Here is a 26,642-nt window from a genome sequence, read left to right on the forward strand (position 1 = left end):
CACACACTCACTCACCCACACACTCACGCACACACCCACTCACCCACACACTCACTCACCCACACACTCACTCACCCACCTACTCGCTCACCCACCACTCACTCACCCACACACTCACTCACCCACACACTCACTCACCCACACACCCACTCACCCACACACTCACTCACCCACACACTCACTCACCCACACACCCACTCACCCACACACTCACTCACCCACACACCCACTCACCCACACACTCACTCACCCACACACTCACTCACCCACACACTCACTCACCCACACACCCACTCACCCACACACTCACTCACCCACACACTCACTCACCCACACACTCGCTCACCCACACACTCGCTCACCCACACACTCACTCACCCACACACTCACTCACCCACACACTCACTCACCCACACACCTACTCACGCACACACCCACTCACCCACACACTCACTCACCCACACACTCACTCACCCACCTACTCGCTCACCCACCACTCACTCACCCACACACTCACTAACCCACACACTCACCCACACACTCACTCACTCACCCACACACCCACTCACCCACACACTCACTCACCCACACACTCACTCACCCACACACCCACTCACCCACACACTCACTCACCCACACACTCACTCACCCACACACCCACTCACCCACACACTCACTCACCCACACACTCACTCACCCACACACTCACTCACCCACACACTCACTCACCCACACACTCACTCACCCACACACCCACTCACCCACACACTCACTCACCCACACACTCACTCACCCACACACCCACTCACCCACACACTCACTCACCCACACACTCACTCACCCACACACTCGCTCACCCACACACTCGCTCACCCACACACTCACTCACCCACACACTCACTCACCCACACACTCACTCACCCACACACCTACTCACGCACACACCCACTCACCCACACACTCACTCACCCACACACTCACTCACCCACCTACTCGCTCACCCACCACTCACTCACCCACACACTCACTAACCCACACACTCACCCACACACTCACTCACTCACCCACACACCCACTCACCCACACACTCACTCACCCACACACTCACTCACCCACACACCCACTCACCCACACACTCACTCACCCACACACTCACTCACCCACACACCCACTCACCCACACACTCACTCACCCACACACTCACCCACACACCCAGTCACCCACACACTCACTCACCCACACACTCACTCACCCACACACCCATTCACCCACACACCCACTCACCCACACACTCACTCACCCACACACTCACTCACCCACACACTCACTCACCCACACACTCACTCACCCACACACCTACTCACGCACACACCCACTCACCCACACACTCACTCACCCACACACTCACTCACCCACCTACTCGCTCACCCACCACTCACTCACCCACACACTCACTAACCCACACACTCACCCACACACTCACTCACTCACCCACACACCCACTCACCCACACACTCACTCACCCACACACTCACTCACCCACACACCCACTCACCCACACACTCACTCACCCACACACTCACTCACCCACACACCCACTCACCCAAACACTCACTCACCCACACACTCACCCACACACCCAGTCACCCACACACTCACTCACCCACACACTCACTCACCCACACACCCATTCACCCACACACCCACTCACCCACACACTCACTCACCCACACACTCACTCACCCACACACTCACCCACACACCCACTCACCCACACACTCACTCACCCACACACTCACTCACCCACACACCCACTCACCCACACACCCACTCACCCACACACTCACTCACCCACACACTCACTCACCCACACACCCACTCACCCACACACTCACTCACCCACACACTCAACCACACACCCACTCACCCACACACTCACTCACCCACACACTCACTCACCCACACACCCACTCACCCACTCACCCACACACTCACTCACCCACACACTCACTCACCCACACACTCACTCACCCACACACTCACTCACCCACAAATGCCCCGAGGAGTCTGTTAAGGCTACACGGGTACCTTTGTCCAACCCCCCCCCCCCCCCGGTGTGGGCGGTGCAGGCCCAGGCGGTGCGGCGCGAGGAGGAGAGGCGACGGCGGCTGAGGGAGGGCAGCCTGGCGCTGCGGACACGCGCACTCACGGACGCGCTCCACCTGGTTCGCACGCACGGAGACACAAACAGCAACAACAACAACAAGCACCGTTAGCCACTGAGTGGTGGTGACGGCACCGCGGTGCCTGTGCCAGGCTAGGTGCAGGAAGAGGTCACGGGACAGACCCTGCAGGTGCCATGGGTTGACTGCTGTGCCAGGCTAGGTGCAGGAGGATGTCATGGGACAGACCCAGGTGCCATGGGTTGGCTGACTGAGACGACTGGCAGGTGTACCACCTGTGCCCCCTACTGTGCCGACTTTTAGCCACCCGGCGCTCCGCTCGTTGTTGTGAGCATTGCTCCTCTGCCCTCTGTTGTTGCTGGAGGGCGACTGCCTCCGACTGCCCAGTAGCGGTGGCTGGGCATGCTGCCGACATGACCCAAGCAATGAAGCCTTGCCGGCCGGAGGAGCTCACTGATGGCACTAAGCCCTGGTTCACGCCAGGATGGATAGTGGGCAGGGCAGCCTAGACAAGGGAGGGAATGACTGTGGCCCAGAAGACCCGAAGCTTCATGTGGAGCTACAGACCAGGTAGCTTCCACACAGCAGCGTTACCCAGCTGATGAAGAGATAATGCCGCCCCACTGATTCGGAGTGAGACTTCTGCTGCCAAACAGGAGCTGGTCATGAGCACACTGCCCAGGTATGGAAACCTCTCCACTCTGTCCACAACTGCTCCATCACCAATGGGGAGCTGAGGGGGTGGAGTGTTTGGTGGTACAAAATACCCAGGCAGCTGCTTAGTTTTGGTGGGGCTGATGGAAAGACCCCCACCTCTTAGTGGCACGCTCCAGCTTCAGCAGCAGCAGCATCTCCAACTCCTTCTCTTAGTGAGCAGCAATCACCAGATTATCAGCGTGCATGACGTGGTTGACCAATAGGGAACCATCCCTAGACAGCACCCGGGCATCCATCAGCCTCCCATTGTATCTGGACCAGATGCAAATACCTCCGGTGCGGCCATGGAAAGCTTCTCAAACTCCGTGGTCAGAGATGACGTTACGTCGTGTAGGGGCAAAGTGGCACCTCTCTCTGCCTCATCCAAACCAGTCCCGGGCCTTGCCGAGGTCGGCACGGCCTCAACTGAGTGGCCCGTGCCGAACATCGGCACCGGCGGGGAGAGTCACAGGCTGCCGGGCGTCGTCGCTGGGCGCACCCCCCCACTCCTCCTCACCCCCCCTACCCCCTCCTCACCCCCCCCTCCTCACCCCCTCCCCCTCCTCACCCCCCCCTCCTCACCCCCCCCCCTACCCCCTCCTCACCCCCCCCCCCTCCTCACCCCCCTCCCCTCCTCCCCCGTGTGCCGTGGCCGGCCGCTCCGTGGCCACCGCCGCCGCCGCTGCTCGTCCCTAACGGCACTTGGCCCGACAGCGCGGAGCCTACACGGGGCGCCTGTGCCTGCTGTGTCGCGTGCAGGCCGTGAGTCAGCTGTCCGAGTGCCGCTTCACGGTGCAGCGTCAGCAGCAGGATCTGGCTCGCCTCAAGCTGCGGCTCGCCCTGCACACCAAGGTGGGCGCAGGAGACAGCCACCCACACCGGGGGGACGGTTACCCCGTGTAGCCTGTAACACACTGTGGGGGGCAAGTGGTGTTAGTAGCGAGTAGCACTCACTCACTCACTCGTACACTCACTCACTCACTTATACACTCACTCACTCATACACTCACTCATACACTCACTCACTCACTTATACACTCACTCACTCAACTTATACACTCACTCACTCATACACTCACTCACTCGTACACTCACTCACTCATACACTCACTCACTCACTTATACACTCACTCACTCACTCATACACACACTCATACACTCACTCACTCATACACTCACTCATACACTCACTCACTCATACACTCACTCACTCATACACTCACTCATACATACACTCACTCACACACTCACTCACACACTCACTCACTCATACACTCACTCACTCACTCATACACTCACTCATACACTCACTCACTTATACACTCACTCACTTATACACTCACTCACTCATACACTCACTCACTCATACACTCACTCATACACGCACTCACTTATACACTCACTCACTCATACACTCACTCACTCACTTATACACTCACTCACTCATACACTCACTCATACACGCACTCACTTATACACTCACTCACTTATACACTCACTCACTCATACACTCACTCACTCATACACTCACTTATACACTCACTCACTTATACACTCACTCACTCGTACACACTCACTCACTCACTCACTCGTACACTCACTCACTCACTCATACACTCACTCATACACTCACTCATACACTCACTCACTCATACACTCACTCATACACTCACTCACTTATACACTCACTCACTTATACACTCACTCACTCATACACTCACTCATACACACACTCACTCACTCATACACTCACTCACACACTCACTCATACACTCACTCACGTATACACTCACTCACTCATACACTCACGCATACACTCACTCACTCATACACTCACTCACTCATACACTCACTCACTCATACACTCACTCACTCATACACTCACTCACTTATACACTCACTCACTCATACACTCACTCACTCATACACTCACTCACTCATACACTCACTCACTCATACACTCACTCACTTATACACTCACTCACTCATACACTCACTCACTCATACACTCACTCACTCATACACTCACTCACTCACACACTCACTCATACACTCACTCACTCATACACTCACTCACTCATACACTCACTCACTCACACACTCACTCATACACTCACTCACTCATACACTCACTCACTCATACACTCACTCACTCACTCATACACTCACTCACTTATACACTCACTCATACATACACTCACTCATACACTCACTCACTTATACACTCACTCACTTATACACTCACTCACTCATACACTCACTCACTCATACACTCACTCACTCACACACTCACTCACTCATACACTCACTCACTCATACACTCACTCACTCACTCATACACTCACTCACTCACTCATACACTCACTCATACACTCACTCACTCATACACTCACTCACTCATACACTCACTCACTCACTCATATACTCACTCACTCATACACTCACACACTCATACACTAACTCACTTATACACTCACTCACTTATACACTCACTCACTCACTCATACACTCACTCACTCATACACTCACTCACTCACTCATACACTCACTCACTCATACACTCACACACTCATACACTAACTCACTTATACACTCACTCACTTATACACTCACTCATACATACACTCACTCATACACTCACTCACTTATACACTCACTCACTTATACACTAACTCACTCATACACTCACTCATACATACACTCACTCATACACTCACTCACTTATACACTCACTCACTCATACACTCACTCACTCATACACTCACTCACTTATACACTCACTCACTCATACACTCACTCATACATACACTCACTCATACACTCACTCACTCATACACTCACTCACTCACTCATACACTCACTCACTTATACACTCACTCATTTATAGACTCACTCACTCACTCATATACTCACTCACTCATACACTCACTCACTCATACACGCACTCACACACTCACTCACACACTCACTCACTCATACACTCACTCATACACTCACTCACGTATACACTCACTCATACACTCACTCACTCATACACTCACTCACTCATACACTCACACACTCACTCACACACTCACTCACTCATACACTCACTCATACACTCGCGAGCACTTATGAAGGCCTCAACGGTACACGAGGGGGTGGGTGGCCAGCACCACGCCCGACCGCCTTTGTCTCCCCAGTGGCGATGTTTACACACCGCACCAGAAACTAATTTGAGGCTGAGTCGATCTAGGGGAGGCCCGGGACCGGTTCAGATAATCATTACTGGTGTTGGCTGTGAGCGGGAATTGAACTTGTACAGCCGGCTTCGTAGCGCACTACACTACCGCTCTCCACAAACACACTCGCACACCCACTCACTCATACATCCACTCACTCATCCACCCACTCACAAACTCACACACCCACCCACTCACACTATCACACAGACACTCACTCACACACCCACTCACTCGCACACCCACTCACTCGCACACCCACTCACTCATACATCCACTCACTCATCCACCCACTCACAAACTCACACACCCACCCACTCACACTATCACACAGACACTCACTCACACACCCACTCACTCGCACACCCACTCACTCATACATCCACTCACTCATCCACCCACTCACAAACTCACACACCCACCCACTCACACTATCACACAGACACTCACTCACACACCCACTCACTCACCCACCCACTCACTCGCACACCCACTCACTCATACATCCACTCACTCATCCACCCACTCACAAACTCACACACCCACCCACTCACACTATCACACAGACACTCACTCACACACCCACTCACTCGCACACCCACTCACTCATACATCCACTCACTCATCCACCCACTCACAAACTCACACACCCACCCACTCACACTATCACACAGACACTCACTCACACACCCACTCACTCACCCACCCACTCACTCGCACACCCACTCACTCATACATCCACTCACTCATCCACCCACTCACAAACTCACACACCCACCCACTCACACTATCACACTATCACACTGACACTCACTCACACACTCACTCACACAGACACTCACCCATCCACTCACTCACCCACCCACTCACTCGCACACCCACTCACTCATACATCCACTCACTCATCCACCCACTCACAAACTCATACACCCACCCACTCACACTATCACACAGACACTCACTCACACACCCACTCACTCACACAGACACTCACTCACACATCCACTCACCCATCCACTCACTCACCCACCCACTCACTCACACACCCACTAACTCACTCACCCACTCACACATCCACTCACTCACTCACCCACTCACTCACCCACTCACTCAGTGAGATATCCACTCACTCGCATATCGACTCACTCACATATCCACTCACTCACCCACACATCCACTCACTCACATATCCATTAACACACCCACTCGCTCACCCACATACTCACCCACTCACACATTCACTCACTCACACATCCACTCACCCACCCAATCTTTCATCCGCCCAATCACTGACAAAAAGACAAAGATCCCCCGTGTAGCCTTAAACAGATTTATGGGGGCAAGTGCAGTGAGTGAGCTATGAAGGCCGTCACGGTACACCGATAGGGGCGGTGATGATGCTTCGTGTAAATCCCAGCTGCGTGATGTAAGCATGTACGTTGAACTTCTTTCGCACCGTACGTAGCCAACCATGCGGATGGGAGGGTGGGTGAGTGTGTAGGTGAGTGAGTGAGTGAGTGACTATGTGAGTGACTGTGTGTGTGTAGGTGGGTGAGTGACTATGTGAGTGACTGAGTGTGTAGGTGGGTGAGTGACTATGTGAGTGACTGAGTGTGTAGGTGGGTGAGTGACTATGTGAGTGGCTGTGTGTGTGTAGGTGAGTGAGTGACTATGTGAGTGACTGTGTGTGTGTAGGTGGGTGAGTGACTATGTGAGTGACTGAGTATGTAGGTGGGTGAGTGACTATGTGAGTGGCTGTGTGTGTGTAGGTGGGTGAGTGACTATGTGAGTGACTGTGTGTGTGTAGGTGAGTGAGTGACTATGTGAGTGGCTGTGTGTGTGTAGGTGGGTGAGTGACTATGTGAGTGACTGTGTGTGTGTAGGTGGGTGAGTGACTATGTGAGTGACTGTGTGTGTGTAGGTGGGTGAGTGACTATGTGAGTGACTGTGAGTGTGTAGGTGAGTGAGTGGCTATGTGAGTGACTGTGTGTGTAGGTGAGTGAGTGACTATGTGAGTGACTGTGTGTGTAGGTGAGTGAGTGGCTATGTGAGTGACTGTGAGTGTGTAGGTGAGTGAGTGACTATGTGAGTGACTGTGTGTGTAGGTGGGTGAGTGACTATGTGAGTGACTGTGTGTGTAGGTGAGTGAGTGGCTATGTGAGTGACTGTGTGTGTAGGTGGGTGAGTGACTATGTGAGTGACTGTGTGTGTGTAGGTGTGTGAGTGACTATGTGAGTGGCTGTGTGTGTGTAGGTGAGTGAGTGACTATGTGAGTGACTGTGTGTGTGTAGGTGAGTGAGTGACTATGTGAGTGGCTGTGTGTGTGTGTAGGTGAGTGAGTGACTGTGAGTGACTGTGTGTAGGTGAGTGAGTGACTATGTGAGTGACTGTGTGTGTGTAGGTGAGTGAGTGACTATGTGAGTGACTGTGAGTGTGTAGGTGAGTGAGTGACTATGTGAGTGGCTGTGTGTGTGTAGGTGGGTGAGTGACTATGTGAGTGGCTGTGTGTGTAGGTGAGTGACTATGTGAGTGACTGTGTGTGTGTAGGTGGGTGAGTGACTATGTGAGTGACTGTGTGTGTGTAGGTGAGTGAGTGACTATGTGAGTGAGTGACACACGTGGAATGTTCGAACGCTCACTGCGGAGGAGAGGCTGCCACTCCTCTGTCGGGAGCTGGACCGGTACCGCCTGGATCTCTGTGGCATTCAGGAGGTCCGGTGGACCGGTTCTGGATCCTGCCACCATGAGGGGTGGACAGTCCTCTACTCGGGGCAGGACACTGCCAAACAACAGGGTGTGGCTCTTCTTCTGAACAAAAGAATGAAGGGGGCGTGGGAGCGTGGCGGTGAGGTGTGGGAAGCTGTAAGCCCCAGGCTACTGTTTGCCTCCCCATCGACCAGATGCGAGGAGTGGTGGTCGTGGTTACTTATGCCCCCACCGAAGACGAACATTAGTGAAGGGATGCAGGCAAGGCTGATGAGTCAGATGCTTTCTATGACCTCCTGTCACAGGTGCTGGCTAAAGTGGCCCCTCGGGACAGAGTCATCTTGTTGAGTGACTGCAATGCCCGAATTGGTCATGATGCTGGCACCTGGTCTGGAGTGATTGGAAGGCATGGGCCAGATCAGCTCAATAATAACGGTAGGAGGCTGCTAGATTTTTGTGCAGCCCATGGGCTTGTAATTACCAACACGCTCTTCCGGCATCGGCGCATCCACACAACATCATGGATACATGCCGGGTCCAAGCAAGAACATCTGCTGGACTACATAGTGACGGACCAGCGGATGCGAGCCCATGTCCTTGACACCAGGACCTACCGTGGAGCTGATCTGCCCTCTGACCATCGACTAGTCATCTGTAAGATGCGCCTGCCATTCTTCCACTCCGGTGGTGGGTGTACACCCAGGACCCCATTCCAACCTAAAGTGGCCTGGTCTCAGTTAGCTGATGAAAGTTGCAAGCGAGAATTTCATCATCGTTTGCAGCTGGGGTTGGCATCATCCCCCACTCCACCTGATGTCGAGGGTAAATGGGCGAGGTTTAAGACTGTGACTCATGCAGCTGCAATGGCTGCTTTGGGTACGCGGTCCAGACCTCCCCACAAACCCTGGCTGACAGAGGAGGTGTTCAGGTTAATTGAGAAAAAGCGACAGGCCCACTCTCATCGCCTACAGCATCCCACGTCAGAGAATGAGGAGGTTTACCGCAGCCTTCGCTCGGAGCTTCGGAGAGCCGTAAGGCGCTGTAAGGATGGGTGGTGGTCGCGGGTTGCTGAGGAGATGGAGTCTGCCTCAGTGGCCTGCGATCACAAATCACTATTTAACTCCATCAAAAAAGTAACCTGTAGCGCCACACCTATTACCATCATTAGAGGAAAAAACGGTGATCCAATCTCCGACCCCCAGGAACAGGTTTGCAGATTTGCTGAGCATTTCTGTGAGGTCCTGGGGGAGGGAAAATCTCTCAGCCAGGAAAACATCATGGCACAAAGTGGGGATAACCCTGCTGAGGCTGCGGTGCCTCAAATATTGGAAGAGGTCACCCCCTGTTAGTGGCTGGCTGAGGTGCCAGCTGTTGAGGAAGTACTGAGGGCGATCCGGAGTCTGAGACCAGGGAAGGCACCGGGCAGAGATGATCTCCCAAGCGAAATGCTGAGGGAGGGTGGCGTTTGTGCACAGACTGCCCTATATGACATCATAACAACAGTCTGGACCACTGGACGGGTTCCGCAGGACTGGAAGGATGCCCTGGTGGTCCCCCTCTTTAAGAAGGGGGACCGTACCGACTGTAACAACTACAGGGGCATCTCACTCCTCAGTGTGCCGGGTAAGGTCCTGGCAAGGATTATTCAACATCGCCTTGCTAGGCACGCTGAGGAGAGGCTTGCGGAGCCCCAATGCGGTTTCAGGAAAGGGCGGTCCTGCACAGATGCCATATTTTCTGTCCGTCTGCTACAGCAGAGGTGTAGGGAATTCCAAAAGGAATTCCAAAAAGACCTACATCTCTGCTTTATTGACCTGGTCAAGGCCTATGATACCATCAGTAGGACTGGGCTCTGGGTTGTTCTTCGTGCTTTCGGAGTCCCTGACCCTCTGCTCACGATCATTAAGGACCTTCATGATGGTGAGCGGGCCCGGGTAAAACTACGTGGCCGGGAGTCGGAGCCTTTCCCTGTACACCTTGGGGTGCGACAGGGATGTCCTCTGGCTCCCACATTATTTAACATCTATTTCGACTGCGTAGTTCGTGAAGCCTTCAATAGCTGTACCGGGGGAATTTCCATTTGGTACAGATATAATGGGAGGCTGATCGACGCCCGGGTGCGTTTAAGGGATGGCTCCCTATTGGTCAACCACGTTATGTATGCCGATGATTTGGTAATAGCTGCTCATTCAGAAGAGGAGTTGGAGACGCTGCTGCTGAGACTGGAGCGTGCCACTAAGAGGTGGGGCCTTACCATCAGCCCCACCAAAACTAAGCACCTGCCTGGGTATTTTGTACCATCGGACACTCCACCCCCACAACTCCCAATTGGTGATGGGGCAGTTGTGGAGAGAGTGGAGAGTTTCCCATACCTGGGCAGTGTGCTTATGACCGGCTCCAGTTTATCAGCAGAGGTCTCACTCCGAATGAGTCGAGCGGCAATATCTTTTCATCGGTTGCGTAACGCTGTGTGGAAGCTACCTGGTCTGTCGCTCCGCACGAAGCTTCAGGTCTTCTCGGCCACGGTCATTCCCTCCCTTCTCTACGCTTGCGAAACGTGGACCCCCCTAGTGGAGCATCTTCGCCGGTTGGAAACATTTAGGCTGGCCTGCCTACGATCCATCCTGGGTTTAACCAGGCTGGATTGTGTAAGGAGCTCACAAGTCCTTGAAAGATCTGGGCAAAGTCCCATCAGTGAGCTCCTCCGGCAGGCAAGGCTGCGTTGGCTGGGTCATGTAGCCCGCATGCCCAGCCACCGCATGCCTAAACAGCTTTTGTTCGGCCGGATCGAGGGGGCTAAACGGGCGCGGCACGGGCTAGAGAAGAGATGGAGTGATGTGGCACAGGAGGACGTGGAGCTGAGTGGACTTGCCGATGACTGGTACCAGCGGTGTCAAGATCGGCCTCAGTGGAGGAGGCTCGTGAAGGACGCTACTGGGCAGTTGGAGGCAGTCGCCCTCCAACAACAACGGAGGGCGGAGGAGCGACGCTCACAACAACGAGCGGAGCGCCGGGTGGCTAAAGCACAGCAAGTTGGTACAGTAGGGGGCACAGGTGGTGCATCAGCCAGTCATCTCGGTCATCTCGGTCAGTCGACCCGTGGCACCTGGGTCTGCCCTGTGACCTCCTGCCAGCGGGCGTTCGACACTTCACGTGGCCTCAAGGTGCACATGGCCTGGCACAAGCGTCGTGGTGACGTCACCGCCACTTAGTGGCGAATGGCGGTTGTTGTTATGTGAGTGACTGTGTGTGTGTAGGTGAGTGAGTGACTATGTGAGTGACTGTGTGTGTACGTAGCCAACCATGCTAATCAGAGGGTGGGTGAGTGTGTAGTTGAGTGAGTGACTATGTGAGTGACTGTGTGTGTGTAGGTGAGTGAGTGACTATGTGAGTGACTGTGTGTGTGTAGGTGATTGAGTGACTATGTGAGTGACTGTGTGTGTGTAGGTGAGTGAGTGACTATGTGAGTGACTGTGTGTGTGTAGGTGTGTGAGTGACTATGTGAGTGACTGTGTGTGTGTAGGTGGGTGAGTGACTATGTGAGTAACTATGTGAGTGACTATGTGAGTGACTGTGTGTGTGTAGGTGGCGGTGAGTGACTATGTGAGTGACTGTGTGTGTGTAGGTGGGTGAGTGACTATGTGAGTGACTATGTGAGTGACTATGTGAGTGACTGTGTGTGTGTAGGTGAGTGAGTGACTATGTGATTGACTGTGTGTGTGTAGGTGGGTGAGTGACTATGTGAGTGACTATGTGAGTGACTATGTGAGTGACTATGTGAGTGACTGTGTGTACGTTGAACGTCTTTCGCACCGTATGCAGCCAGCCGTGCTAAGCAGCATCAGTTCTAAAGAAACGAGTTTGTCAATCTAAATGATGACGACGACGATGTAAACGTGAGCGTAGCTCCAGTGGGAAGAGCGTTCCAGACGGCCGCAGATGTGCGCCTGAAAGTGCCGATGCTGATGTTGCTAATGCTGATGATGCTGATGCAGCTGCTGATGCCGCTGCTGATGTTGCTGCTGATGATGATACTGCTGATGATGATGCTGATGTTGCTGATGCTGCTGCTGCTGATGTTGCTGATGCTGCTGCTGATGTTGTTGCTGCCGATGCTGCCACCGCTCCGGCTTGACGGTGCGTGCGTGTGCACGCCGGCCTTCCCTCCCTGCCAGGCGCCGTTCCGGGAGGCCCCAGCGGCCCCGGCGGCCCCGGCGCCAGACTCGCACCAGGGCCACGAGAAGCGGCAACGGCAAGGGCAGTGGGGGTGGCAGGGCCTCGGAGAGAAGCCGGCGCTGTGGATGTCTCCCCGTGACGGCGCCAGCTCCACGCACAGGTGGGCGGGCGTGCCGCACTCGCCCCACACTCGCTCCTCACTCGCTCCTCACTCGCTCCTCACTCGCTCCTCACTCGCTCCTCACTCGCTCCACACTCGCTCCACTCTCGCTCCACACTCGCTCCTCACTCGCTCCACACTCACTCCTCACTCGCTCCTCACTCGCTCCACACTCACTCCTCACTCGCTCCTCACTCGCTCCTCACTCGCTCCACACTCGCTCCACACTCGCTCCACACTCGCTCCACACTCGCTCCACTCTCGCTCCTCACTCGCTCCACACTCGCTCCACACTCGCTCCACACTCGCTCCACACTCGCTCCACTCTCGCTCCACACTCGCTCCTCACTCGCTCCTCACTCGCTCCACACTCGCTCCACACTCGCTCCACACTCGCTCCTCACTCGCTCCACACTCGCTCCACTCTCGCTCCACACTCGCTCCTCACTCGCTCCACTCTCGCTCCACACTCGCTCCACTCTCGCTCCACACTCGCTCCACACTCGCTCCACACTCGCTCCACTCTCGCTCCACACTCGCTCCTCACTCGCTCCACACTCACTCCACACTCGCTCCACACTCGCTCCACTCTCGCTCCACTCTCACTCCACACTCGCTCCACACTCGCTCCACACTCGCTCCACTCTCGCTCCACACTCGCTCCTCACTCGCTCCACACTCACTCCACACTCGCTCCACACTCGCTCCTCACTCGCTCCACACTCACTCCACACTCGCTCCACTCTCGCTCCACACTCACTCCACTCTCGCTCCACTCTCGCTCCACACTCACTCCACACTCACTCCACACTCGCTCCACACTCGCTCCACTCTCGCTCCACACTCACTCCACACTCATTCCACACTCGCTCCACACTCGCTCCACACTCGCTCCACACTCGCTCCACACTCGCTCCACTCTCACTCCACACTCGCTCCACACTCGCTCCACACTCGCTCCACACTCGCTCCACACTCGCTCCTCACTCGCTCCACTCTCACTCCACACTCGCTCCACACTCGCTCCACACTCGCTCCACACTCGCTCCACACTCGCTCCACACTCGCTCCACACTCGCTCCACTCTCACTCCACACTCGCTCCACACTCGCTCCACACTCGCTCCACACTCGCTCCACACTCGCTCCTCACTCGCTCCACTCTCACTCCACACTCGCTCCACACTCGCTCCACTCTCACTCCACACTCGCTCCACACTCGCTCCACACTCGCTCCACACTCGCTCCACACTCACTCCACACTCACTCCACACTCGCTCCACACTCGCTCCACACTCGCTCCACTCTCACTCCACACTCGCTCCACACTCGCTCCACACTCGCTCCACACTCGCTCCACACTCGCTCCTCACTCGCTCCACTCTCACTCCACACTCGCTCCACACTCGCTCCACTCTCACTCCACACTCGCTCCACACTCGCTCCACACTCGCTCCACACTCGCTCCACTCTCACTCCTCACTCGCTCCACTCTCACTCCACACTCGCTCCACACTCGCTCCACACTCACTCCTCACTCGCTCCACACTCGCTCCACACTCACTCCTCACTCGCTCCACTCTCGCTCCACACTCGCTCCACTCTCACTCCTCACTCGCTCCACACTCGCTCCACACTCGCTCCTCACTCGCTCCACTCTCGCTCCACACTCGCTCCACTCTCACTCCACACTCGCTCCACACTCGCTCCACACTCACTCCACTCTCACTCCACACTCACTCCTCACTCGCTCCACACTCACTCCACTCTCGCTCCGCACTCACTCCACACTCGCTCCACACTCACTCCACACTCGCTCCACACTCGCTCCTCACTCGCTCCACACTCACTCCACACTCGCTCCTCACTCGCTCCTCACTCACTCCACACTCACTCCACACTCGCTCCACACTCGCTCCACACTCGCTCCACACTCACTCCACACTCGCTCCTCACTCGCTCCACACTCGCTCCACACTCGCTCCTCACTCGCTCCACACTCACTCCACACTCGCTCCACACTCGCTCCACACTCACTCCACACTCGCTCCACACTCACTCCACACTCGCTCCACACTCGCTCCACTCTCACTCCACACTCGCTCCTCACTCGCTCCACACTCGCTCCACACTCACTCCACACTCGCTCCACACTCGCTCCACACTCGCTCCACTCTCACTCCACACTCGCTCCTCACTCGCTCCTCACTCGCTCCACACTCGCTCCACTCTCACTCCACACTCGCTCCTCACTCGCTCCACACTCGCTCCACACTCACTCCACACTCGCTCCACACTCACTCCACACTCGCTCCACACTCACTCCACACTCGCTCCACACTCGCTCCACACTCACTCCACACTCGCTCCTCACTCGCTCCACACTCGCTCCACACTCACTCCACACTCGCTCCACTCTCACTCCACACTCGCTCCTCACTCGCTCCACACTCGCTCCACACTCACTCCACACTCACTCCACACTCACTCCACACTCACTCCACACTCGCTCCACACTCACTCCACACTCGCTCCACACTCGCTCCACACTCACTCCACACTCACTCCACACTCACTCCGCACTCACTCCACACTCACTCCACACTCACTCCACACTCGCTCCACACTCGCTCCACACTCACTCCACACTCACTCCACACTCACTCCGCACTCACTCCACACTCACTCCACACTCGCTCTGCACTCGTTCCACACTCACTCCACACTCACTCCACACTCGCTCCACACTCACTCCACACTCGCTCCACACTCACTCCACACTCGCTCCACACTCACTCCACACTCACTCCACACTCGCTCCACACTCACTCCACACTCGCTCCACACTCACTCCACACTCACTCCACACTCGCTCCACACTCGTTCCACACTCACTCCACACTCGCTCTGCACTCGTTCCACACTCACTCCACACTCACTCCACACTCGCTCCACACTCACTCCACACTCGCTCCACACTCACTCCACACTCGCTCCACACTCACTCCACACTCGCTCTGCACTCGTTCCACACTCACTCCACACTCACTCCACACTCGCTCCACACTCACTCCACACTCGCTCCACACTCACTCCACACTCACTCCACACTCACTCCACACTCACTCCACACTCGTTCCACACTCGCTCCACACTCACTCCACACTCGCTCCACACTCACTCCACACTCGCTCCACACTCGTTCCACACTCACTCCACACTCACTCCACACTCGCTCCACACTCACTCCACACTCGCTCCACACTCACTCCACACTCGCTCCACACTCACTCCACACTCGCTCCACACTCACTCCACACTCGCTCCACACTCACTCCACACTCGCTCCACACTCGTTCCACACTCACTCCACACTCACTCCACACTCACTCCACACTCACTCCACACTCACTCCACACTCACTCCACACTCGCTCCACACTCGCTCCACACTCACTCCACACTCGCTCCACACTCACTCCACACTCGCTCCACACTCGCTCCACACTCACTCCACACTCGCTCCACACTCGCTCCACACTCGCTCCACACTCGCTCCACACTCGCTCCTCACTCGCTCCACACTCACTCCACACTCACTCCGCACTCACTCCACACTCACTCCACACTCACTCCGCACTCACTCCACACTCACTCCACACTCACTCCACACTCGCTCCACACTCGCTCCACACTCACTCCACACTCACTCCACACTCACTCCGCACTCACTCCACACTCACTCCACACTCGCTCCACACTCACTCCACACTCGCTCCACACTCACTCCACACTCGCTCCACACTCACTCCACACTCACTCCACACTCGCTCCACACTCACTCCACACTCGCTCCACACTCACTCCACACTCACTCCACACTCGCTCCACACTCGTTCCACACTCACTCCACACTCGCTCTGCACTCGTTCCACACTCACTCCACACTCACTCCACACTCGCTCCACACTCACTCCACACTCGCTCCACACTCACTCCACACTCGCTCCACACTCACTCCACACTCGCTCTGCACTCGTTCCACACTCACTCCACACTCACTCCACACTCGCTCCACACTCACTCCACACTCGCTCCACACTCACTCCACACTCACTCCACACTCACTCCACACTCACTCCACACTCACTCCACACTCGCTCCACACTCACTCCACACTCGCTCCACACTCACTCCACACTCGCTCCACACTCACTCCACACTCGCTCCACACTCACTCCACACTCGCTCCACACTCACTCCACACTCACTCCACACTCACTCCACACTCACTCCACACTCACTCCACACTCGCTCCACACTCACTCCACACTCACTCCACACTCACTCCACACTCGCTCCACACTCACTCCACACTCGCTCCACACTCGCTCCACACTCGCTCCACACTCGCTCCACACTCGCTCCACACTCACTCCACACTCACTCCACACTCACTCCACACTCACTCCACACTCACTCCACACTCACTCCACACTCGCTCCACACTCACTCCACACTCGTTCCACACTCACTCCACACTCACTCCACACTCGCTCCACACTCACTCCACACTCGTTCCACACTCACTCCACACTCGCTCTGCACTCGTTCCACACTCACTCCACACTCACTCCACACTCGTTCCACACTCACTCCACACTCACTCCACACTCGCTCTGCACTCGTTCCACACTCACTCCACACTCACTCCACACTCGCTCTGCACTCGTTCCACACTCACTCCACACTCACTCCACACTCGTTCCACACTCACTCCACACTCACTCCACACTCGCTCTGCACTCGTTCCACACTCACTCCACACTCACTCCACACTCGCTCTGCACTCGTTCCACACTCACTCCACACTCACTCCACACTCGTTCCACACTCGTTCCACACTCACTCCACACTCACTCCACACTCGTTCCACACTCACTCCACACTCGCTCTGCACTCGTTCCACACTCACTCCACACTCACTCCACACTCGTTCCACACTCACTCCACACTCACTCCACACTCGCTCTGCACTCGTTCCACACTCACTCCACACTCACTCCACACTCGTTCCACACTCGCTCCACACTCGTTCTGCACTCACTCCACACTCGCTCCACACTCGTTCCACACTCACTCCACACTCGCTCTGCACTCACTCCACACTCACTCCACACTCACTCCACACTCGTTCCACACTCGCTCCACACTCGTTCTGCACTCACTCCACACTCGCTCCACACTCGTTCCACACTCACTCCACACTCGTTCCACACTCACTCCACACTCGTTCCACACTCGCTCCACACTCGTTCTGCACTCACTCCACACTCGCTCCACACTCGTTCTGCACTCACTCCACACTCGTTCCACACTCGCTCCACACTCGTTCCACACTCGCTCCACACTCACTCCACACTCGTTCCACACTCGCTCCACACTCGTTCTGCACTCACTCCACACTCGTTCCACACTCACTCCACACTCGTTCCACACTCACTCCACACTCGTTCCACACTCGTTCCACACTCACTCCACACTCGTTCCACACTCGCTCCACACTCGCTCCACACTCGCTCCACACTCGCTCTGCACTCGTTCCACACTCACTCCACACTCGCTCTGCACTCACTCCACACTCACTCCACACTCGCTCCACACTCGCTCCACACTCGTTCCACACTCACTCCACACTCGTTCCACACTCGCTCCACACTCGCTCCACACTCGCTCCACACTCACTCCACTCTCACTCCACTCTCACTCCACACTCGTTCCACACTCACTCCACACTCGCTCTGCACTCACTCCACACTCACTCCACACTCACTCCACACTCGTTCCACACTCACTCCACACTCGCTCTGCACTCACTCCACACTCACTCCACACTCGCTCCACACTCGCTCCACACTCACTCCACACTCGTTCCACACTCGCTCTGCACTCACTCCACACTCGTTCCACACTCGCTCCACACTCGTTCTGCACTCACTCCACACTCGCTCCACACTCACTCCACACTCGTTCCACACTCACTCCACACTCGCTCTGCACTCGCTCCACACTCGCTCTGCACTCGCTCCACACTCGCTCCACTCTCACTCCACACTCGCTCCACACTCGCTCCACACTCGCTCCACACTCGCTCCACACTCACTCCACACTCACTCCACACTCGCTCCACACTCACTCCACACTCGCTCCACACTCGCTCCACACTCGCTCCACACTCACTCCACACTCGCTCCACTCTCACTCCACACTCGCTCCACACTCGCTCCACACTCGCTCCACACTCGCTCCACACTCACTCCACACTCGCTCCACTCTCACTCCACACTCGCTCCACACTCGCTCCACACTCGCTCCACTCTCACTCCACACTCGCTCCACACTCACTCCACTCTCGCTCCACACTCACTCCACACTCACTCCACTCTCACTCCACACTCGCTCCACACTCGCTCCACTCTCACTCCACTCTCACTCCACACTCGCTCCACACTCACTCCACACTCGCTCCACTCTCACTCCACACTCGCTCCACACTCGCTCCACACTCGCTCCACTCTCACTCCACACTCGCTCTGCACTCACTCCACACTCACTCCACACTCACTCCACTCTCACTCCACTCTCACTCCACACTCGCTCCACACTCACTCCACACTCACTCCACACTCGCTCCACACTCGCTCTGCACTCACTCCACACTCACTCCACACTCACTCCACACTCGCTCCGCACTCGCTCCACTCTCGCTCCACACTCACTCCACTCTCACTCCACACTCACTCCACACTCACTCCACACTCACTCCACACTCACTCCACTCTCACTCCACACTCACTCCACTCTCACTCCACACTCACTCCACACTCACTCCACACTCACTCCACACTCACTCCACTCTCGCTCCACACTCGCTCCGCACTCGCTCCACACTCGCTCCACTCTCACTCCACACTCACTCCACTCTCGCTCCACACTCGCTCCACACTCGCTCCACTCTCACTCCACACTCACTCCACTCTCACTCCACACTCACTCCACACTCGCTCCACACTCACTCCACACTCGCTCCACACTCGCTCCGCACTCGCTCCGCACTCGCTCCACACTCGCTCCACACTCGCTCCGCACTCGCTCCGCACTCGCTCCGCACTCGCTCCACACTCGCTCCACACTCGCTCCACACTCGCTCCACACTCGCTCCGCACTCGCTCCACACTCGCTCCACACTCGCTCCGCACTCGCTCCACACTCGCTCCGCACTCGCTCCACACTCGCTCCGCACTCGCTCCACACTCGCTCCACACTCGCTCCACACTCGCTCCACACTCGCTCCGCACTCACTCCACACTCACTCCACACTCGCTCCACACTCGCTCCACACTCGCTCCACACTCGCTCCACACTCGCTCCACACTCGCTCCGCACTCGCTCCGCACTCGCTCCACACTCACTCCACACTCGCTCCACACTCGCTCCACACTCGCTCCACACTCGCTCCACACTCACTCCACACTCGCTCCACTCTCACTCCACTCTCACTCCACACTCACTCCACTCTCACTCCACACTCACTCCACACTCGCTCCACACTCACTCCACACTCACTCCACACTCGCTCCACACTCGCTCCACACTCACTCCACACTCACTCCACTCTCACTCCACACTCACTCCACACTCGCTCCACACTCACTCCGCACTCGGTCCGCACTCGCTCCACACTCGCCATCAGCGTTGCCATCACCGTCGTCACCATCATCATCACCATCATCACCATCATCGTCACCATCGTCACCATCATCACCATCGTCACCATCATATTTTTCATCATCACCATCATCACCATCGTCTCCATCACCATCATCACCGCCGTCGTCACCATCGTCACCATTGTTACCATCATCGTCACCATCGTCACCATCATCATCACCATCACCATCATCACCGCAGTCGTCACCATCGGCACCTACCGCTCGGGGTTTGCGCCGCGCGGTGTTTCACGTCGTGTCACTTTCTTGTTGTTCCGTTCTCTGCAGCTTCGCGTCGCCAGAGCACGCGGACACACGGAGCCCAGCCCACCACACAGGTCAGGGCCGTCCACGCCGCTGCCGCCGCTGCCGCCGCTGCCGCCGCTGCCGCCGCTGCTGCCGCTGCTGCTGCTGCCGCTGCACATTTGGAGTTTGCGTCTCTCTGTCTCTCTCATCATCGTCAAGGTGGTCAGGGAGATGTTAGCTCCCTCGCCCGGTACGCAGGAGGTCGTGGCTTCGTTGCCGAGTATTTGGCTGCTGTGCATGCCCACGTGATGATGATGATGATGAGCCACGCCGCTGGGCTGTAAGATGCGGTCATGTTGAGTTATTTATATATAAATAGCTCAGTGGGGGCCGCCTCACCTCGGACAAATACAAAGTGGACGTGTCGTGGTGGAGTACCGAGGGCCGAGGGCCTTTGACCCGGACACGGCGCTCGCCATGTCCAGGCTTGGCGCTTGAGTCTTGGGCTCCGTCTCCTCTCCCCGTGCCATCTCCTTTCATCGCTCCCAAGCCCCCCCTCTCTCTGGAAGCTTCCATCGCTCCGCTCCGTTCGGCCAATCCTGACCCCGCCATCGGCTCCCCGCCGTCTCTCTCGGCAGTCCACCCCTCGCTTCCCACCTTGTTACCTTTCAAACATTCCCCCCAATCCCCTCCAATCTCGCCACCCGGCCAGTCGTCGCGGGGGCCTCCCGGCGCCAGTGGGAGCCTTGGCCTCCTTGCCGACCGTTCGTTTGTCTGACCGCGCGCGCTCTGCGTCGGGTCGGCACTCCGCTGCCTCGGTCATTATAAATGTGTTAATCGTTTGGCCCCATCGGGGCTGTCGAGTTCCGCTTTGCGCGCCGCCGCTCAGCGTGTCCTCGACGCTTCGGGTGGCTCCGTCGTTCCAGGTGACCCCTCGCTGCTGCCACTGCCACTACCAGCGGCCGCCACGGAGCCCCCCGGGCTCGCACCGCCGACCAGGGACACCGGCGATGATGCTGGCAGCGTCGACGATGGCCACGGTGGCAGTGATGATGAATATCGTGACGACGACGGTGGTGGTGGTGGTGGTTGCGATGGCGATGAAGATCGTGGTGATGATGGCGATGACGATGGCGACGATGATGAAGATTGTGAGAACGATGGCGACAATGGTGGTGATGCTGGCGATGGCGAAGATCGTGGTGACGATGGTCATGATGATGGCGATGACGATCGTGGTGATGATGACAATGATGACGATGGCGACGACGCAGACAACGAGCGAGAGGAGGAGGAGGAGCAGCGTGGAGGTAAATGTGCAGCTCCCCGCAAGGTGCCACTCGCGCCACCGCTGGCAGGAGTGGCCCTGCCCCTCTGGAGGGTGTTTGGCCTACTCTTCCACACACCTCCACCCCCCCCCCCACCCAATGATGACTGATAACATTGTTATTATCACGGTTGCTGAGCGCAGGCAAAACCAACTGCAAGCGGCTAGCAACAAGTAGCACTTAGAGCAGGCGTGATGGGTGAGAGGGTGATGCGTGATGGGTGAGAGGGTGACGCGTGATGGGTGAGAGGGTGATGCATGATGGGTGAGAGGGTGACGCGTGATGGGTGAGAGGGTGACGCGTGATGGGTGAGAGCGTGACGCGTGATGGGTGAGAGGGTGACGCGTGATGGGTGAGAGCGTGACGCGTGATGGGTGAGAGCGTGACGCGTGATGGGTGAGAGGGTGACGCGTGATGGGTGAGAGGGTGGCGCGTGATGGGTGAGAGGGTGACGCGTGATGGGTGAGAGGGTGGCGCGTGATGGGTGAGAGGGTGACGCGTGATGGGTGAGAGGGTGACGCGTGATGGGTGAGAGGGTGACGCGTGATGGGTGAGAGGGTGACGCGTGATGGGTGAGAGGGTGGCGCGTGATGGGTGAGAGCGTGACGCGTGATGGGTGAGAGGGTGACGCGTGATGGGTGAGAGGGTGACGCGTGATGGGTGAGAGGGTGGCGCGTGATGGGTGAGAGCGTGACGCGTGATGGGTGAGAGGGTGACGCGTGATGGGTGAGAGGGTGACGCGTGATGGGTGAGAGGGTGGCGCGTGATGGGTGAGAGCGTGACACGTGATGGGTGAGAGGGTGACACGTGATGGGTGAGAGCGTGACACGTGATGGGTGAGAGCGTGACGCGTGATGGGTGAGAGGGTGACGCGTGATGGGTGAGAGGGTGACGCGTGATGGGTGAGAGGGTGACGCGTGATGGGTGAGAGCGTGACGCGTGATGGGTGAGAGGGTGACACGTGATGGGTGAGAGGGTGACACGTGATGGGTGAGAGCGTGACACGTGATGGGTGAGAGCGTGACGCGTGATGGGTGAGAGCGTGACGCGTGATGGGTGAGAGGGTGACACGTGATGGGTGAGAGGGTGACGCGTGATGGGTGAGAGGGTGACGCGTGATGGGTGAGAGCGTGACGCGTGATGGGTGAGAGGGTGACGCGTGATGGGTGCGAGGGTGACGCGTGATGGGTGAGAGGGTGACGCGTGATGGGTGAGAGGGTGGCGCGTGATGGGTGAGAGGGTGACGCGTGATGGGTGAGAGGGTGGCGCGTGATGGGTGAGAGGGTGACGCGTGATGGGTGAGAGGGTGGCGCGTGATGGGTGAGAGGGTGACGCGTGATGGGTGAGAGGGTGACGCGTGATGGGTGAGAGGGTGACGCGTGATGGGTGAGAGGGTGACGCGTGATGGGTGAGAGGGTGGCGCGTGATGGGTGAGAGGGTGACGCGTGATGGGTGAGAGGGTGACGCGTGATGGGTGAGAGGGTGACGCGTGATGGGTGAGAGGGTGACGCGTGATGGGTGAGAGGGTGACGCGTGATGGGTGAGAGGGTGACGCGTGATGGGTGAGAGGGTGACGCGTGATGGGTGAGAGGGTGACGCGTGATGGGTGAGAGCGTGACGCGTGATGGGTGAGAGCGTGACGCGTGATGGGTGAGAGCGTGACGCGTGATGGGTGAGAGCGTGACGCGTGATGGGTGAGAGGGTGACGCGTGATGGGTGAGAGGGTGACGCGTGATGGGTGAGAGGGTGACGCGTGATGGGTGAGAGGGTGACGCGTGATGGGTGAGAGGGTGGCGCGTGATGGGTGAGAGGGTGACGCGTGATGGGTGAGAGGGTGACGCGTGATGGGTGAGAGCGTGACGCGTGATGGGTGAGAGGGTGACCCGTGATGGGTGAGAGGGTGACGCGTGATGGGTGAGAGCGTGACGCGTGATGGGTGAGAGGGTGGCGCGTGATGGGTGAGAGGGTGACGCGTGATGGGTGAGAGGGTGACGCGTGATGGGTGAGAGGGTGACGCGTGATGGGTGAGAGGGTGGCGCGTGATGGGTGAGAGGGTGGCGCGTGATGGGTGAGAGGGTGACGCGTGATGGGTGAGAGGGTGGCGCGTGATGGGTGAGAGGGTGGCGCGTGATGGGTGAGAGGGTGACGCGTGATGGGTGAGAGGGTGGCGCGTGATGGGTGAGAGGGTGACGCGTGATGGGTGAGAGCGTGACGCGTGATGGGTGAGAGGGTGGCGCGTGATGGGTGAGAGGGTGACGCGTGATGGGTGAGAGGGTGGCGCGTGATGGGTGAGAGGGTGACGCGTGATGGGTGAGAGCGTGACGCGTGATGGGTGAGAGGGTGGCGCGTGATGGGTGAGAGGGTGACGCGTGATGGGTGAGAGGGTGACGCGTGATGGGTGAGAGGGTGGCGCGTGATGGGTGAGAGGGTGGCGCGTGATGGGTGAGAGGGTGGCGCGTGATGGGTGAGAGCGTGGCGCGTGATGGGTGAGAGCGTGGCGCGTGATGGGTGAGAGCGTGGCGCGTGATGGGTGAGAGGGTGACGCGTGATGGGTGAGAGGGTGGCGCGTGATGGGTGAGAGGGTGGCGCGTGATGGGTGAGAGGGTGACGCGTGATGGGTGAGAGGGTGACGCGTGATGGGTGAGAGGGTGGCACGTGATGGGTGAGAGGGTGGCGCGTGATGGGTGAGAGGGTGACGCGTGATGGGTGAGAGGGTGACGCGTGATGGGTGAGAGGGTGACGCGTGATGGGTGAGAGCGTGGCGCGTGATGGGTGAGAGGGTGACGCGTGATGGGTGAGAGGGTGGCGCGTGATGGGTGAGAGGGTGACGCGTGATGGGTGAGAGGGTGGCGCGTGATGGGTGAGAGCGTGGCGCGTGATGGGTGAGAGCGTGGCGCGTGATGGGTGAGAGGGTGACGCGTGATGGGTGAGAGGGTGGCGCGTGATGGGTGAGAGGGTGGCGCGTGATGGGTGAGAGGGTGACGCGTGATGGGTGAGAGGGTGACGCGTGATGGGTGAGAGGGTGGCACGTGATGGGTGAGAGGGTGGCGCGTGATGGGTGAGAGCGTGACGCGTGATGGGTGAGAGCGTGACGCGTGATGGGTGAGAGCGTGACGCGTGATGGGTGAGAGGGTGACGCGTGATGGGTGAGAGGGTGACGCGTGATGGGTGAGAGGGTGACGCGTGATGGGTGAGAGGGTGACGCGTGATGGGTGAGAGGGTGACACGTGATGGGTGAGAGGGTGACGCGTGATGAGTGAGAGGGTGACGCGTGATGGGTGAGAGGGTGACGCGTGATGGGTGAGAGGGTGACGCGTGATGGGTGAGAGCGTGACGCGTGATGAGTGAGAGGGTGACGCGTTATGGGTGAGAGGGTGACGCGTGATGGGTGAGAGGGTGGCGCGTGATGGGTGAGAGGGTGACGCGTGATGGGTGAGAGGGTGACGCGTGATGGGTGAGAGGGTGACGCGTGATGGGTGAGAGCGTGACGCGTGATGGGTGAGAGCGTGACGCGTGATGGGTGAGAGCGTGACGCGTGATGGGTGAGAGGGTGACGCGTGATGGGTGAGAGGGTGACGCGTGATGGGTGAGAGGGTGACGCGTGATGGGTGAGAGGGTGACGCGTGATGGGTTAGAGCGTGACGCATGATGGGTGAGAGGGTGACGCGTGATGGGTGAGAGGGTGACACGTGATGGGTGAGAGGGTGGCGCGTGATGGGTGAGAGGGTGGCGCGTGATGGGTGAGAGGGTGACGCGTGATGGGTGAGAGGGTGGCGCGTGATGGGTGAGAGGGTGACGCGTGATGGGTGAGAGGGTGACGCGTGATGGGTGAGAGCGTGGCGCGTGATGGGTGAGAGGGTGGCGCGTGATGGGTGAGAGGGTGACGCGTGATGGGTGAGAGGGTGACGCGTGATGGGTGAGAGCGTGGCGCGTGATGGGTGAGAGGGTGACGCGTGATGGGTGAGAGGGTGGCGCGTGATGGGTGAGAGCGTGGCGCGTGATGGGTGAGAGGGTGGCGCGTGATGGGTGAGAGGGTGACGCGTGATGGGTGAGAGGGTGACGCGTGATGGGTGAGAGGGTGGCGCGTGATGGGTGAGAGGGTGACGCGTGATGGGTGAGAGGGTGGCGCGTGATGGGTGAGAGCGTGGCGCGTGATGGG

At 57.6% G+C, this 26,642-nt stretch overlaps 1 protein-coding gene across 5 annotated transcripts in view; it reads left to right on the top strand.

Moving 5' to 3' along the window:
• LOC144952467 (uncharacterized) overlaps positions 1–26,642 on the top strand; it is a 41,192-nt gene that overhangs the window by 7,018 nt on the left and 7,532 nt on the right. For all 5 annotated transcript variants that reach the window (XM_078882883.1, XM_078882880.1, XM_078882879.1 and 2 more), the window contains 5 exons: positions 2,130–2,225; positions 3,639–3,731; positions 12,982–13,142; positions 21,198–21,247; positions 22,082–22,465. In XM_078882883.1, the coding sequence (XP_078739009.1) occupies positions 2,130–2,225; positions 3,639–3,731; positions 12,982–13,142; positions 21,198–21,247; positions 22,082–22,465 (784 nt within the window). The remainder of the gene's footprint in view (positions 1–2,129; positions 2,226–3,638; positions 3,732–12,981; positions 13,143–21,197; positions 21,248–22,081; positions 22,466–26,642) is intronic.

Source organism: Lampetra fluviatilis, chromosome 67, assembly GCF_964198595.1.
Source record: "Lampetra fluviatilis chromosome 67, kcLamFluv1.1, whole genome shotgun sequence".
Classification (NCBI taxonomy): Eukaryota; Metazoa; Chordata; class Hyperoartia; order Petromyzontiformes; family Petromyzontidae; genus Lampetra; species Lampetra fluviatilis.